Raw genomic sequence first — 18,588 nt, forward strand, 5'->3', positions numbered from 1 at the left:
TTGAGTTAACTATTCCTATATTGTAGGCTTCATTGACTGAAAGTGTAGATTGAATCAAACAGCTATTATATAGGTAATTATTAGTTTGACTAATGCATGACGGTGAAAGAAAGAAAGAAAGAAAGAAAGAAAGAAAGAAAGAAAGAAAGAAAGAAAGAAAGAAAGAAAGAAAGAAAGAAAGAAAGAAAGAAAGAAAGAAAGAACATATCAGTGGGGGCGCCACACTTTAAGATATGCAATTAGAGAGTCGGGACAACACCTCCTCCCCTTATGTAGCCTACTGCTGAAGTTCCCAAGATGAAGCTGTGGACAGAGCCCCTATTGTTCCCAGCCCACTCCTGCCTAATATGGAATGCGCTGGGAAAGCACTGATTTCCTGACACCGACGATGCGTAGCCGCGTAAGGGCGAATGTGGAAAGCTGCTTGGAGTTCAAGGGGGATTGAACCGAAGCTACAGTCAGAGACGGTTTTTGAGTCGGTTTCGTCGTCACGCAAGGGAAATGTAAAATAACGGGATGCACGTTATAGGAGTTATCTTGAGTTTTCAGGAAACTGTTGTCGAAGGCGCGAGAATGTTTTGGAAGCGCGAGGGAAAGCGTGTCACCTATTTGACGGATTCAGCAATGCACTGAAGGGCACACGAGACACGAAAAACCGAGTGTTTAACTCGGCCAAAACCAAGAATAAAATCTCAAGGATTAAGATAATTCCCGATTTGTATTATAATTTTTTATTAATGTATTTTTTTGTCGATCAAAGTGTCGCTTACCTGTGTTGAATATAGTTTCTGGACTTATCCAACTATCATGCCTACACTTAGCTTGAAAAGTACTCAGAATGCAGTGAATATGGATGAGGATGGAGGCAGCAACAGCGAAACTGTCGATACCACGGCCAAAAAGATGTTGAAATGTGTTGTCGTCGGCGATGGAGCGGTGGGGAAAACCTGTTTGCTGATGAGTTACGCAAATGATGCTTTTCCTGAGGAATATGTACCAACTGTATTCGATCATTATGCAGGTAAGATTGGTTCCAGCTCATTGTATTTAAACGTAATCCATATTTTATAGAGTACAGTTATATCTAATACTTGTCTACCTACCCCACAACTGCCGGGTAGGGGAAGGTCCCAATAATAGCCGTTTGAAAGAGGAGATCTTTTCGACAGCCAGGCCGAGGACTGAGGCCCGATAGACTATAGAGCAGGTCGGTTAACGAAGAATGGTTGAAATATCGGCATAAAACATAAAGTCTCAGAAAGTAGTTATTGAAAATCTTAAGAGTCGCGAGCTGCGCATCAGCCGCAACCTGTTGATCACAAGGAGTCTGAACGCGCGCTGTAAGCATCATGTCTTTGCAGAGCCACAATTGTTAATGGTTACAAATGACATTCCTTTAGTCAAGTCTTTCTGGCTCTCTCCCTCTTTGACTCACACGCATGCACACAAACGCATAAAGGCTGTGGTTTCTCTGTATGGGAAAGCAATTCTGCCATATCACATGAAAGCTCTGAGAGTCCTGTGAGGGTCAACTCCTAATTACACAGAGGAGCTAAGGTCATCTCTAACATCCTGACTGAGAGTGAGTACAGCTTTGTGAGAACACCAGGACATTTCATTTACAACTACCCTTGTGCAAACTTTGGTTAGTCTGAAGTGAATGGAGTTGAATTGAGCAGAGTTGGTTAGAAGTGGCTTAAACTGAAGAACAATAAAATAAAATTGTTGGTTCATCAACAATAATGTAAGAAAATAAATAGCTTCTACTCAGACACTTACATATTTATAGCATTTTCATTTGCATTCATGTGTACAATATAAAATATAAATTATGAGATGAACTTAGAGTGATACACAAAGTAAATTAGTATTTGGGAGTTCCTTGAACCTCTTTAGCTTAAAAAGGTTGAAGTACTACTGGGGGAGTCACGTGACGTCATGCGAGGAGCGGACATGTAGGCGACGAGCTCTGTGCACTTTTACTCGTTATTTTTAGTCCATTTTAGTTATTGATGGAGGCTGTCAAAGAATTGACCCGATTGAAATACAGATATAATACTATTTTGTTGCAGAAAGTGGAGTTTTGGTTGTTCATGGCAAGACAGTCAAACTTTGAGTCAGGGTAGGCTATAACGCAGGGAAGCTTTTGGCTAAATATAAAGCAGAGAAAGTCTTTTTCTACCATTCCCTCAGTGAAATCTGCTTGTGGTGAAGTTTTTACCTCGGTCATTGATATTAATAATGCCTTCAAAAAGTTCTATCTTGATCTTTAGAGTTCTACATCTTCATCTACTGAAGATATTAGAACATTTGTGGAACCATTAGAACTCCCTAAATTGACAACTGAGCAAAAACATTTTCTTGATTCTGAGATAACCTTGGAGGAGCTTGACAAGGTAATTAAGGCCTTTCCTACAGGCAAGGCTCCGGGGCCAGATGGTTTTGCAGCTGATTTTTTTTAGATCTTATGCTACAGAACTGGCTCCACTTTTGTTAGAAGGTTATACGGAATCATTAATGAATGGAAAGCTTCCGCCAACTATGACACAAGCCACGATCATTCTGATTCTTAAAAAGGACAAAGGGGTGATACAATGGGTGATAGGGCATTCTCCTCAGTCGCCCCAAAGTTATGGAACTCCTTGCCTTCCGAAATCAGATCTGCACCATCTTTGAAACGTTTTAAAACATCACTTAAAACTCATTATTTTACGGAAGCATTTGGGTAAAGGTAATATTGGTGGTTGTCAATGAGATGTATCTTATGGTCTTAATCTGTCTTGATATTTATTTATAATTTGTTTTTAGGTTTGTAATCTCTTGTGAAATATTTTGTATTGTGTGATCATGCCTTTTTATGTGTTTTTTATATATTTTTTTTTTTTTTTTTAATTCTTTATTTTTTTTTATTTTATTTTTTTTTAATTTTGCTATGTAAAGCGCTCTGAGAATTAACTTTTAAAAGCGCTATACAAAATAAAGTTATTATTATTATTATTAAAGATCCAAGCGAGTGTAAAAGTTACAGTCTAATTTCCCTGATCCAGCTAAATGTAAACATTTTGTCAAAAATTCTGGCTAATCGATTAAGTAAAGTTATGACATCTCTTATACATATAGATCAGGTGGGGTTTATTCAGGGCCGTAGCTCTTCTGATAACATTAGGCGTTTCATCAATATCATGTGGTCAGTGGCGAATGATCAGTCTCCGGTCGCTGCCGTCTCACTTGATGCCGAAAAGGCATTTGATATGGTTGCATGTGATTTTCTTTTAGAATTTGGAAATACTTTTAATGGATGGATTAAATTACTTTATAGACAGACACCCTGTAGTGGCGGTACATACAAATTGATTAATTTCCGATTATTTTACTCTGTATAGTGGCTCCCGGCAGTGTTGCCCTCTTTCCCATTACTGTTCTGTCTAGAAGATGATTTTCCAGGGGTGGCGCCAGAAGTTATGTCGCATAAGCTTTTGCTTTACGCAGATGATATTTTATTATTCAGCGCCGACCCTACTAGATCTATGTCGATAAAAAAAATTATATAAAAAAAAAAGATTTAATTGGATAATTGGTCTAAATCCGAAGCTTTCGGCCTTTCAGCCGGGCACCATTCAATGGCCCAAATGGGGAATTAAGTATTTTAGTATTTTATTCCCAAAACATTTATATGATTATGTGATTTATGTCAGAGTTAATTTTGACCCTTTAATAAAAAGGTTTTCAAGTGATGTGGGCAGGTGGGCTGCATTACATTTATCTATGATTGGGAAGGTTAATGTTATTAAAATTAATTGTATTCCAAAATTTTACTACCTGCTACAGTCTCTCCCTGTAGATGTTCCATCTCTAATTTCAAGCAATTTGATAGCATAGTGAAGTCCTTCATTTGGATTGATAAGCATCCCAGGTTACATTTCAATAAGTTACATAGGCCGATTGACAAAGTTGGGCTAGGTCTACCCAAGATTTAGTTTTATTATTATGCATTCAGTCTTAGACATTTGGCCCATTGGTCACTCCCACCTGAGAGAGCCCCTCCCTGGTTTCGTATTGAACAAGAAGTCATTGCCCCTATTTCGCCATCGCAAAGCATTTCGATCAAACTAACCGGAGAAGTTAGTCACACCCCGTTATCTCGCATTTGCATGTGGTTTGGACAAAAGTGTCCAGAGTTTTTAATTCGGACATATATTTAACTGTTGCCTCAATCATATGGCTGAACCCTAAATAACATATTAATAAGTTCCCTTTCTGTTGGTCAGAGTGGATTGGGAGGGGGGTTACTACACTCTGTGACCTATATGAGAGTGGAGTGTTGAGAACTTTTGATAATTTGGTTCAAACTTTTAAGATTCCTAAATCCCAGTTCTTTAGGTATTTACAGCTGCACCACCTGCTCTGTAATATTTTTGGGAGTAGTGTACACCCCCCTAAAGCGGCAGATACTCTGGAAATGGTGATTACTGCTTTTGGGAAAGGTCATGAAGCATCTCTGTATTACTCCTTGTTAATTCAGAGTCTGGGGGATGGAGCTTCGACTTCTATCAAGAGATTATGGGAGAAAGATTTAAACCTGGTATTGGAGGAGGGAGTGTGGGATAGGATTCTAAAAAACATCAAGTCTACATCTAGAGATGCAAGGGTCCGTCTGATGCTATTTAAGATTTTGTTCTACTGGACCCCCTCTAGATTGTAGAGGGTCTTAAAGACACACCCACCTGCTGGTGGTGCCAATCAGAAGACGGGGACACAATACATGTATTTTGGGGATGTGTAATGATCCAAGAATTTTGGTTTGGGGTTCAGAAATTTATGTGTGAGGTGTTGAACACTGATCTTTCTTTTAGCCCCAGACTTTGTATCCTGGTTGTTGGGATGACTCCGGATATTGGGGACAGTTAATTAAAAAGTTGGGTCCTAGCCAGAGTCATGATTGGTAAGAAAATCATCCCCAGTGGATGGAAGTCAGCTGGGGCACCCTCATTTGGGGAGTAGTCCGGGGAGATGTGTGAGGTGGTGGTGTTTGAGGAGATGTTTATTTGGCTTTTTGGAGGGTTCTAGGGGAGTGGCTGTGGAGAGGTATTTGTAGTTTAGCTGGCTATGTTTTTTTTATATTTTGTTTGAATGTATATCTTGTTTTTCTTTTATGTATTTTTTGTATTTATTTTGTTGATCTAGTTGTTGGTGACCTCAGATTTGGCATGACTGCTGTCTCCACATGGAGAGGGCCTTGACACAGCATCATAATATAGTAGTGAATTGACACATAGTGGCTTAATGTCTAGTCTAAAGAGCACAGAGATACTATAGGCCACTGAAAGCGTTACTGTGTTACTATACTAGACTTGGTCTTCACATGAAAAACTGTAATTTGTCCCATTCATTGCAGTGTTTGCCATAGGAGACATGTTTAAAAAATTGTTGTAATGAATACTGGTGACAATATAAAGGAATGTTTTGTAGATGCTACTATCTTGCTGATATTTTCAAAAATGCATTGTTAAACAGTGAACTGAAAGTCTGTGTAATGCTTGTCAGTTCAGCTTGACAACTTTAAATAATTTTGATTAATGTTATTAAATATATCAATAATTTGAATATAATTGTATTTGATTATACACAAGTAAATATGGTAATAGTAATCAAGGAGAAAATAGGTTTTTAATGTTCAGGTAATATTGTATAACATTTCAGTTTTCTTAATTTCTTACCTTTAAGAACAAACAACCCAATATTTTAATAATGTTTATCAGCGTAAAATCTGTTTTGTTTTATGAGATGAGTTGGGGAATTAGGTCTAAATAAAAGAACTGAGGACAAGTAAGGCCAAGCTACACTTCATATGAAATTGAAGAATGTGACATCATTTAGAACAAAGGTGTTTTTGTGTTCATTTTGGTGGTACTTAAAAGCTCGCCAGCGTACATTTCCAAGGAAACTTGTTACTGGCTGCTAAACTCCACATTGCCATTGGTCCACTTCATCGGTAGGTGTGACCTGGAGCTCCACCTATTTGAGGCTGACAACTAATTCCCATTCAGGCATGCATAGTTATTAGTAAGCTGGTGTAAACTAACCTACATCTATACAATCGTTCGCATAAACACATTTTCCAAGAACATGTAATGCAATTTTTTTTGTTTAGTGAGTCTAAAAAAGGAATCTATTCAAGTACTCTTAAAGGGATGGTCCACCCAAAAATGAAAATTCTCTCATTATTTACTCACCCTCATGATATCACAGGTGTGTATGACTTTCATTCTTCACCAGAACACATTTGAAGAAAAATAGAAAAATATCTCAGTAGGTCCTTAAAATGCAAGTGAATGGAGATTTCTCTTTTGAAGCTCCAAAAATCACAGACAGTCAGCATAATTGTCATTGATACAACACCAGCTGTTAAATTAATGTCTTTTAAAGCAGCATGATTGCTTTTGGTGCCAATATCATGAGGGTGAGCAAATAATCAGAGAATTTACATTTTTAGGGAAACTATTCCTTTAAGTGACCATTCACGCTTTTCTTTGATATGGTGCTTCACTAATGTGCAGTCCACAGCCGAAAGACACACATCTGCCCAAAGTGAGCGATACCTGGATCGGTATCGGCTCCGATACGGAAGCTTTTAGACAGATCGGTTATCGGTTAAAGAACAACATCTCAGATGTAGATGCTCAATAGTTCGGTACAATTATAATATGCATTTAGAACGGCACTGGAGGTGCTTTTACCAGAATTTAAATAAGTGAATTAAACTACTGTGAACTTGCCTACAAACAGACACATACAGGACTTCCTGGAGCATTCAGAATGTCAAAATAAAAGCGTGAGGGTTTAAAAGTTAAAGGTGCACGATTGAGATATATTACTATATATTACTATTATAATATATTATTATTTGTTTACAAATGATAATAATATTTAATTTGAATGGGTCCAGCGGAATAAAAAAAAATAACGGTGTGAATGAAAAGTGAGCTGATATCTTACAACTAAATTGAACAAAAAAGAGACCTGAATCTTTTAAAGTCTAGATACAAGTTGAAAACATAAAAAACATCTTTTCTACTTATGACTTATACTGCAATTACTGTCAATTTTGCTGCTACATTATCCAGTATACTAGTTAACTATAAAGTTTTTCTAAATAAGCTATACATTTATATTGAAATAATGTGTAGTTTCTTTACGTATTAACTCTTTCCACGCCAGCGTTTTTAAAAAAAAGTTGCCAGCCACCGCCAGGGTTTTTGACGATTTTCGCTAAAAGATGCTATATATCACAATAAAGATCTGAGCCTCTGCTTTTAGGCAAAAAAAACGATTTTATTTTATCTTCATTTGTTCTTTTTTTATTGCGACTTGAACAGAGGTAGGTTTTGTCAAAAAAACAACATTTCAGACAAAAAGCTGAGAAAAAGGCATGTTTATGTCTGATATTTTGAGCTTCTAAATACTCCACTTCTTCATGTTTGAGACGATCGCAGTCTGTTTCTTTGATCAAAGAGTTGCGTACTCTTTCAAAACATGCGCAGGGGTCTTCCTTACCATATAACACCTAAAACACGGAAACCCGGAAAATTCTGTGTTTGGCGGGGAAGCGTTTTTTCATAAAACACGGAAAATTCGGCGTTTGGCGGGGAAAGAGTTAAAGAGCACACCCAATTAGGTACACACAATGATGTAAAGATATTCTAAATTGATTATGCAAAAAACAACACTGGTATCGGATCGGTATCGGCTAATACTGAGATTTTGAATGTTCGCAAACAGTGACTACGTTTACATGGACACCAAAAAAGCAGGTTATTGAGAGAAAGCATCGTTCCGGTTTACATGCACTGTATAAGCATGCACTTTTTACTCCCATACACATGTGGCTCTGCCAGTAAACAGCTTTCTCCACAGCAACATAATTTCCCTGTGACACTTGTATAAATAACAAATGGGATCCGAGAAAGTCTTTGCTATTTTATTCTCTGTTGCTTCACTTTATTTGCAGATATTCAACAAATTTTGCTGTTTTTGTTTCCTTAACTTTCTATTGCGAAAGTAAAAGTACAATTACCTAAAAAATATGATTACTCAAGTAGAATTAATTGTAATAATGTTAAAAATTACTTGAGTAATTATTAATGTAACAACAGGATCGCTACCCATTGTAACAAAGTAAAAGTATCAGAAATGTACTTGAGGATTGAGTGAAAAGTACCCACCATAAAACATACTCGTAAAAGTAAATTTCTTCAAAAAAAAATTACTCAAGTAAATGTAATGGAGTAAATGTAGCGTGTTACAACCCACCTCTGGTTTTAGTTTACATGACGTTTCAGAATGCCACTTTCTGCAAAAACCCTGGAATAAACCGTTCTCTTAAGTGCATGTAAATGTGGTCTGTATGTCATTGCTCAGATGTTTCAAACTTATTTTTGGCTCTGAGTGAAGAACAAAGAAGCGCTTCGCTGAGAGTATGCTGGGGCCTATATATTGTCCAAATACATTCTGGCTTAATTGATAGCAATTTTCTCAATCTTATTTTTTTAGTCTTGTTTAGGCTACTTGTTTTTAACTACTTTAAATAAAACTCTTGAATGTCTTTTTAAGATACCATGAAGTCCTAAACAAACGCTGTCATAAAGGTGATTGGCTCTTTTCAATCACATGCAAGGGTTCCATTCCTACTGCTGCCGTATTGAGTGTTACGATTTCTCCCATTTATTTTATTATAAATGGTCTGTCTCCCTCCCCATATACTGTGTTTGGAAGGACCTATTGTAGCAGTCAAGAAACTTGTGAGGAATTTTTTCCACTGAAGACTAAAAAAAACCTGTTCGTCCTGACCCCTGGAAGTTGTAAAGCGAAGCAATCAGATTAAAACTGGTGGATTTTACAAGTTCTCGCCATTTTGGTGTAGAATATAGATCAGACAGTCTGTAAACAGTTGGATGTGTCCTCTGAAGCTGAGGCTAATTGCAATTTGTTTGGCAAAAATGTCATAGTGAGTGAACTAATACTCTAAATGCTCTTTTCACCAGAACTATTGTGATGGCAATCTACTGGAACTTGTGCTAATCCCAATCAAGCCTGGGGCTATGGTTTCCGTCCCTAAATCCCATTTGATCAGAATTCCCTTGTCCAAAACAAACTGTTGACATTCCCACTCCATGACACAATGTCTGCTAATGCATTTGAGGTGACTCATCGTCTAGTGTGGCTCCCACTAGACTCTTTACAAAATCAGCTAATCTGCCAAAGATATTGTCACGTTGTTTATACACATAGTATGTGGAAACAGAATACTGACATGCTTATGTAAATGGCTAAAGCAGCTTGAAATCTATAGGGCATTTTAGTCATTTCGTAAGGTGTTAGGGAAGGAGCAGAACTAAACACTAATCTGAAGAAACTGTCCTGAGGTCCAAAAACCTCACAAACCTGCTTTGAAAAGGATTCAGAGATATGGGCTGGTTCTGTACAGGCACAGATCACTAGTGTAAAGGAATAGTTTACCCAAAAACTTAAATTCTCTCATTATTCACTTACACTGATGCCATCCCAGATGTGTATGACTGTCTTTCTTCAGCAGAACACAAATTAAAATGTTTAGAAATATGTGGAAGCCCTGTAGGTCCTTATAATGTAAGTAAACGAGTGCCACCAGGCTGCTGGCAATTTGACAGTCCATAAGGCATATTTAGGCAGCATAAATGTAATTCACATGACTCCAGTCTATCAATTAATGTCTTCTGAAGCAAATCGATAGGTTGGTGAAAGACACAAATCAATCATTAAAATGTTTTTAATTTGAAATCATTGCTTCCACCCAGTGCTGAATTTCTATTTCAAATGACCTAACTCTCGCATTATATTCATTCTTCTGTCGTACAAAGAATGTGCTTCCTTCTGGTGTGAATGCGCCATAGCAATTTGCTTCAGAGTTATATGCTTAAAAATAAATAGTTCATGAACGATGAAACCTTTGTAATGCAAATGTAAACCTGGTCAGTTTTTGAAAGTCTGCTTATGTACATGATGTACATGTGTATGTTCATGTACAATGTACATGATTTAATATGTATATCAGTGTGCCTGTTATATTGTCATGGCATTAAAAATAGCAGGGAGGATCGGCAATTCGTTTGCACTAAGCTCATATATAAAAAGCCTTGTTACATGTAATGTTTTACTGTAGACAATCAAACCAAACTTCTATTTTGATTGCAAGGATAATGTAACAACTTATGGAATATTAATGAAGAAATTTAAATGAAGAAAAGACTGTGAGCAAGTGTGGGTTTGTTGTTTTGTTGTTGTTTTTAATGATGCATCCTATTTTTGCTATAGCCTACTCTTATTGTTAATGTACGTTATTCGACATGTATTTACAGTATATCACTGTACCTTGTGTTTTATAATATCCAGGCATTAATCCAGGCATTGTAAAAAGATAAGTTGGCTTCGGAAGTTCATTTTGAATGTACTCCTTGCAAAATACATGAGCAAATAAATGTACAATAGTGCTTTTACTCCTCTCATTTGCATAAATAACACAGATTAAATACTCCTCAAAATGCATCAACACCATGGAAAGAACAATTATGCCAAATTAGATAAATAATTGCTTCAAAATATTAATCTCTACAGCTGAAAGTGCGGGTAGGAGACAGCTCCACCTACTGTACAGGGGTGAAATATTTATTTAGTTTAATTTTTTATGGACTCGCAAAATTGTCACGGATTTGGTGTGAGCAGGCCTAAACACAGAGATTCCACAACACCCCAAAATGTTCGGTCAATGTTCTTTCACCATTGCTCTGGACGAGGGGTTCTCACTCTAGTTCTCACTTTTGGCTTAACCTGAAAAATATTAATTTTGCAGGCAGTATAGGAAGGAAGATATCAAGGCATGTTTTTTTGTTTGTTTGCTTTTTACTTATGATTTCATTTCTTCCAAGAAATAAGCATTGAAGTCTAGACGTGGGTAAAAATATAGTTTTTTCCGATTAATCGCAATCTTTATTTGAACAATCTAATTTGTCTTAAATCCCAAGATCGATCTTCCACTCAATGCTCAATCCTCCAATACAATGAGAGGAAATAATTAGCATTTTCAACCAAATTTCATTTTGAGAGTAAAAGTTGTTCCGTGTAATGTGTGTTCAAGTACTAGATCCATGCAACCCATTTGTCATTGAACACTGTCTCTTTTAATACCCTTTCTGTTCTTTACAGTCAGTTGTTGATCGAAAACAACTACAAAAAAACATTTAATTCTGATCATTCATCACACAGATATTAAAGCCATTTGAGTCCTCTCTAGTTAACATGACTCATTTAATGGTGCTGTTTACAGAAATGTTGTTTCTTTTAGAGACAGAACCAGTTTTAGCACATGTTCAACAAACCAATGTAAAAATTGTAAAACATTATGCAATTTAACTATAAATCTGTAACAAATATAATATATTAAATATGTTATCTTGTTTATTGATTGAATAAATGTATTTGATAATTTTTAAAACACCAAAGTGTGATTAAAATGATGAAAAAGTAATAAAATATAATTAGTGAAATTAATATTTTCCTAATGTACATAGTTAAAAGGTCCCCTGTATAATTAACAGCATTAGATAATTTATTTTATATGTAAGCAAAAAGAACATTATAACTGAAATAAATCCATTTGAATCTATATTGAATCAAATTGAAATCGAATCGAGAGCATGTGAATCAGAATCAAATTGAATCGGGAAATCTGTATCGATACCCAGCCCTACTGAAGACATTGCACACTTAAAGCTCACTTAAACTGAAAAATTGGATAATTGCTTTAGATAATTAGATATGATGTTATGGTCCAGTGTAAGCCTATATGAAAACAGTTTATTTAGGATGTACCATAGTACAAAAAATCTTGCCTGTTTAGTATGGGATGAAATTAGACTCAAAATGATTAACAAACCTGTGCATACTTATCCGTCAATTTGATAAGTGCAGAGGGGTTACCAGGATATCATGTTTGGGGGGGCATTTGGCTTGTTTGGGGGGGCAACATAAACAATTGAAAAAATCGGCGCAAAATGAAGCTATACTACACACAATCTGTTTTAGTGCATATCTTTTTCTAAGCCAGAAACCCAGAGATAGGCACAGGGCCCCTATTAGACTATAGGGCTTAAACTGGATTTTTGTTGTGTCAGACCTCATCTGCTAGCGATGGAAAAATATGCATAAAACAATCCACTTTTAAATTGTAATTTATCATCAGATGCAGAGGCGTTTCCAGCATTGAAGGACATCCGGGGCTTAGCCCAGACAATTTTATTTTCACACTAGCAACCACTTCCCTGTAGTCCAAAGCTGGTGAGAGGGTATTCTTTGAGTTTTGCTCTGGCTGGGCCTGTTTCTACAGTTCCTAAATCTTCCACTCTAGTACTATCCTCAACATCCTCTCTCCTCCCTGAATCATCTGTGATGCAAAAGAACAGATACAGCACATAACTTATTGCAAATCAGCTTCAAACAACTAATTCATCAAGTGCTACATATGTCAAATTATAGACCAATACCATTGAAGAAAATGTATTGGGAAGAGCAGATCAGTGGGATTGCCCTAATATCTATCATGATTCTTGAATTTTCATGTACATTAACATAATGTCATCACAAAAGAGTTATATTATAGTAAAGTGAGGTAAAAAAAATATTGAATATAAATAATTTATATTTTTTGACATAAATAGTCAAAATGATGTATAAGATGCTAAGTTAAAGCAATACATGAATGACTTTACTCTTAAGTTCATTGACACACCATGGCATCGAACTCTATATAATTCTCATCATCTCTATGAGAATAACTCATCTGTCAAAATCCTTTCATTAGGATCATTGAGATAAACAATGTTTCACTTTTAACGTTCTCTAAAGTAAAGTGACTTATTAATTGTTACCAGTTTCCATGCCTGATTCTGGCACAGCTGCTGCTGCTGCTCCTCAGTCTGTAGCTCATCTTTGCTACACTCTACAAAACCATTTAATCAAATCAAAGTGTATATTTCCTACAAACTAATATCACAAAACAAGTCACACATACATTTTATGTTAATGCTTATTGGTTATCCTTAGCGAAAACAACACCTGATAAACAAGAAAAGTACGCTTCAAACGGGGCTTGAACCGCACTCTCCGGCGAGAGAGGCGACTGCGTTAACTCGGAGCTACCAAGCTGCGTTAAGCTAAACAAGGAGGTTAGAGGCTACAACTCTTGAGGTTTAGCCTACTGTGGGTGAAAGCCAGCTAGATGATGATCTTAAGACTTTAACCCTTTCCCCGCCAAACACGGAATTTTCCGGGTTTCCGTGTTTTAAGTGTTATACGGTAAGGAAGACCCCTGCGCATGTTTTGAAAGTGTACCCAACTCTTTGATCAAAGAAACAGACTGCGATCGTCTCAAACATGAAGAAGTGGAGTATGAGAAGCTCAAAATATCAGACATAAACATGCCTTTTTCTCAGCTTTTTGTCTGAAATGTTGTTTTTTGACAAAACCTACCTCTGTTCAAGTCGCAATAAAAAAGAACAAATGAAGATAAAATAAAATCGTTTTTTTGCCTAAAAGCAGAGGCTCAGATCTTTATTGTGATATATAGCATCTTCATATATTCATGGAAGAAAATATTCTGCGGGCCATTAAAGTTTAGCGAAAATCGTCAAAAACCCTGGCGGTGGTTGGCAACTTTTTTTTTAAAACGCTGGCGGGGAAAGAGTTAAGGACAAAAACAAATGTGAATTCTTACCCACTGACTTCTTTCGGAAAAATCCCCAAAGCCTCATTTGCTTAATTTTTGCTGTCTTTCCTGCTAATTGCCGTTAACTCGCCACTAAGTAACGTTAATTGATGTCAACGACTGTGCAAGCTCCTCGTCTACCTGCTGCATATTCAACAGAGAGGAAGAAATGGAGTCACCCATAGGCTACCGACAGCAAAGGAACTTATTCTATAGGCTAGATTATGCCTATGTCTATTTTTACAGGCTGTATGCAGTATGTGCAAAGCCAAAGCACAATGAAATAAGGCAACTTATGATTTCGGGGGTTTACATAGGCTTTTGTCCGGTTTCATATTTGTCAGTCAACTATTCAAAATACATTCGGGGCTACACTCAAAACATTCGGGCTGAAGCCCCGGTAAAATCGGCTGCCGCCGCCTCTGATCAGATGGACAGATTATTTCTCAAATTCTCAGGGGAGGCAGAGCTTATCCTAGGGGAGGCACTGCCTCCCCCAGCCTCCCCCTAGACACGCCCCTGGATAAATGTTGCAAATGCATTTTATAACCCACAGACAAATGCCTTTCAACTTGTGTCTGTGAAATTCAAAATTAAGTGAATGTGCTGGGATTTGCACAAATAGAGACATAATTTGTGTAACCAAAGGAAGATGTTCCAAATCAAACACTAATGGTCTTGTGAAGTATTGAATGTGCATTTGTGGATCAAGTGACATGCATGCATTCATTGATATCTATTTTTGTTGATTCTTTTTGTTTCATTTCAATTTTGAGACTTTAGTTTTGCTGTTTTTACCATGGCCGACTCACACACAAATAAATACCAAAGGATAAGTCATACATTTATTCATAAATGTGTGCATATCTACCCATTAATTTGAGCGCTTACAAGCGACTGGTGTTGTTATTGCTTCCCTCCTCTCACGCTTCAGTCAGCAGTCCGTACCCTTTATTTCTGACCACAACAGTAGCGCTGACGAGAGAGGAGGCGGTTGATCTGAGACCCGTGCGGTCCTTTTTCTTAAATTATGCTGCCATATTCAAGGCTTGTGACATTGTACATGCTGCTGAGACATTTTCTTAACCTGCTTGATCATCCCTGTGTACTAACGATCTGTAGATAGGTTCAGAACTCATCAGGACGGACAACATTAATCGCAGATGAAGGTTCAAATGAAAATATAATTTGGATCAACAAACCCTGGATTAGCTCTAAACTCTGCTTAATTTAATCCTTATTGGTGCAAACAACCCTGAAACTTTTGTCTACATAACTGTCAAAGTATGAGTACAGTTCATAAATGTTGTAGTATCGAAACAACTGGCACTGTTGTATCCTTTCTTAGTTTTCACTTCGAGAAGCTGTTACTTCTTGGTCTCATGTAACATAATTAGATTGTGCATTGTTTTTAAATTGTTATTGGAAAAAAAACAACAAGGTACAAATGCAGAAGAAGAGCAGCACAGCTACAAGCGCCTTTATAAAACATGAATCAAGTTTACAGACGATAAACTGAAGAGCACATACCATAAATACTTTACATTAAGGCTTATACAAGATCTGCTGATGTAAGAATTGGTTTCCACATTATGTAAATTTAAATAATGAACATGTTTTTCCCCCAATAAGGCAATAGATATTAATTCCACGATATACTAGTTCAGATTCATACAATACCTTTTCAGATTTTTCCTGCCCATCATCAACGCTTGATTCACCTGCTCCCAAATTCACTTGTTCCAGCTCCATTACATGATACATTTTAAAATGAATATGATCCTTTATTGTTCTTTGATGTGAAGTCAGATATTTCCATGTCTTCAAATGAAAGTGCAATAAACATTTGCATAAATAATTAACATTGTCTTCTTTTGCCAGGACTTGTTTTGTGAAGATGAAAATAGAATGAATGTTGTCATAATTTACTCACCCTCATGATGTTCCAGATATATGACTCCTCCAGTTTCCTTAAATACTTCCTAACCTCTTCCATGGGATGTGAGTAAACGATGGCTGTTCGAATATTTGGGTTAACTATCCCTTTAAATATGTAAAAATTGTTTTACCACAGCATTTAAAGTAAGGTTTTAAGAAAGTGTCTGTTTAAAAAAATATATATATATTATATGCACATATACAACATGTGAGACTCAAGTGTCTTTACACAATTTAATTGTACAACTAAGGAATGTGGTACGTTTTTAGGGGAAAAAAGGGGGTGATAATCTAGGTGTCATACCCTAATCAATCTCCTCTAATCCCATCCTTTCTCGATCTAATTCCCCGGACTTCTGATTAGTAATCTCTCCTGTTCGTCGTTTACCTATCAGCTATTCATCTGTATATATAGACTTACTAGTTCAGTCATACGTTGTCTAGTCTCCCATTATATTGTGTGAAACATTTAGTTTGTTCCATTTTGGTCGAAACAATGTCATTAAATTGGAACGTCAGCAGTGTGCCAGTATTTTTCTCCCTTTTTACTACATATTTTATATACACACACAAACAATGGAATAGAACATCATAGCTAAAGCTCTGTGGCATTTTGCTTGAGGTTACCCTTCCTCATTGCTACTGCATAGTGTTGTGTCAGTTGTCTGGGACTAGCCAGAGCAAGAGCAATCTGGCCGGATACATTTAAAATGATTAATAACTACACAAAAACCTGTTTAAAATGTTACACAATGAAACAAGGTTGTTGCCATGAAGCTTTGTTTTGCCTTACCAGTTGCACAAAAGTCATACAGCAGTGTCAATCCTTTTGTGATTCAGAAACCACAATTACTCCAGTAATTTTCATTCCAGTGAAGGCACCAGACTTGCTAGTAAACGCTTTTATTATCTGTGGAACAGTAATTCAATAATTTGTATAAATGAAGTGCATCCATATCATAAAATTTTGATTCAGCAAGCACAATAGCAACTCCAAGAAAGTGAGGACTTACTGTCATTGCATGTTTTTCATCTTGTGAGTCAAACAGTTTAAGAAGTCAATAAAAATGGTTTGACATGAGTGTTAAAAATGGTCAGTTCACACCAGGAGGAGGATGTCCATCACAATTTACATTCTCTGGTTCAGTTCAGCATCATCTGTGAAACTTCTCGGGTAAATAATGATTGTAACAGTGAAAATACTTGTAACCAGATGAATCTTCAGAGAAATTAATAGAATGCCTGATGATCTTTGACCAAAACTCTGTAAGATATTACAAATTTGCAATCTATACTACAGTTTTTATTTTTTATTTTACCCTTTGTATTGTGTTCGCACCTTCTCGCGATGTGTTTATTTATGGGTTTAACAGCATTAGCATTGACCATCAGTTGACATTATCAACTGAACACGATTTACTGACACCTATACTTAATTCTGAAACCTAAATTATAGAGCTCATATTAAAAAAAGAAACTTTCCAACCAGTCACGTTAGAGGGCATTCATTTCTTCGAACAAAATCAATTCCTTCTGCTGGACAAACGATAAACAGAGTTATACTTTGAAAAAATAAATCCAAGCAGTAAAGAAACATTTCTAAATAAGTAGGCCTATATGCTATGGTTTAAAAAGTAAACCAAAAATTTAACTAAAAGGTTTTTAGTAAAACAAAATTCATTACTTATTGTGACACGTCTCAGGTGTCTCTGGTAAAATGAAGAAGCGGGAACTAGCATAAAATAATTCTCTACATCATAAAGGTTTTTACGATTGCTTAAGCACAATTTTGAAAACAGGGCTCATTTTGTCAAAACACTTTACACAATTCACACAAACACAAGTAGCAGAACACCCTAGATCTTTTGCAAAATGAAACACTTCATTCAAAACTATACAATAATTTATAAAAACCCAATTTGAAACTGTTTGGCACACACACTGATTCTTTTTGAACCAGTTACACTGCTATGCTCAATTAAAAAAAAATATACATTTCTACTTTTCTAATGATATAGTTTGGGTTTGATTTGTTTTTAGAGATATTGTTAGTAAAGTCCATGTTGACCAAACACAACACACAATACCAGTACTGCACACTGATGAAAATATTTATTCTCTCCACATTGTAAAATCAGTCAATACATCCATGCATTTCCAAAGGTTGCATTTTGCACTGAAAATCAGAACAGAACATATTCGTACATACAGTAAACACAGCAAAAACATTAGTGGAGACAAAAAAGAAAGCATGAACTTAAAAAGAAAAATACCTATGCATCATCTCTTCACCAAGCTGGATCTGGCCATAGCACATCGTCCACATCATAAGATATGTCCTCCCTCATAAGACAGCGAGGGAAGAATCTTCTTAAAAGGCGAATCCATTGTTGCATAGACATAGAGGAAGATATACGTTGCATGGGGTCACCTATGGGGAACCAACACATGCGGAGAACCTTCCCCAGTACAGGGCTTAGTTAGCACATGTACTGAGCTGGCAGCAAGTTTCTCCGCAAACTCGTCTGCCACAGGGCTAGGAGGAAGTCATTCAGGGAACACATTTTGTGAACACTACTGGGAGTCAACAGCGCACGTCTTCAGCTAAATGGAGGAGTCAACAGCGCACGTCTTCAGCTCAGTGGAGGTGAAAGGTGCTATGCGCAGCCATCATACTGCTCAGGAAGGAGAGGCATTCTGTACTAGAGATGAACGTAGTTTGGTGCAAAAAGTGCCAATCAATCCCAGAACAAAAGCAAAGGACCTTGTGAAGATGCTTTAGGAAACAGGTAGACAAGTATCTATATCCACAGTAAAACAAGTCCTTTATCAACATAATCTGAAAGGCTGCTCAG

The 18,588-nt window shown here is 36.6% G+C and overlaps 1 protein-coding gene across 1 annotated transcript in view; it reads left to right on the plus strand.

Annotated features, from left to right (window-relative positions):
* Positions 1-361: 361 nt before the first annotated feature.
* The window catches only part of LOC127624456 (rho-related GTP-binding protein RhoJ-like), a 35,915-nt gene continuing 17,688 nt past the window's right edge, over positions 362-18,588 (plus strand). Inside the window, exon 1 of the mRNA XM_052099284.1 lies at positions 362-1,021. Coding sequence (XP_051955244.1) covers positions 808-1,021 — 214 coding nt within the window. The 5' untranslated portion in view covers positions 362-807. The remainder of the gene's footprint in view (positions 1,022-18,588) is intronic.

Source organism: Xyrauchen texanus, chromosome 30 (assembly GCF_025860055.1).
Source record: "Xyrauchen texanus isolate HMW12.3.18 chromosome 30, RBS_HiC_50CHRs, whole genome shotgun sequence".
NCBI classification, from domain to species: domain Eukaryota; kingdom Metazoa; phylum Chordata; class Actinopteri; order Cypriniformes; family Catostomidae; genus Xyrauchen; species Xyrauchen texanus.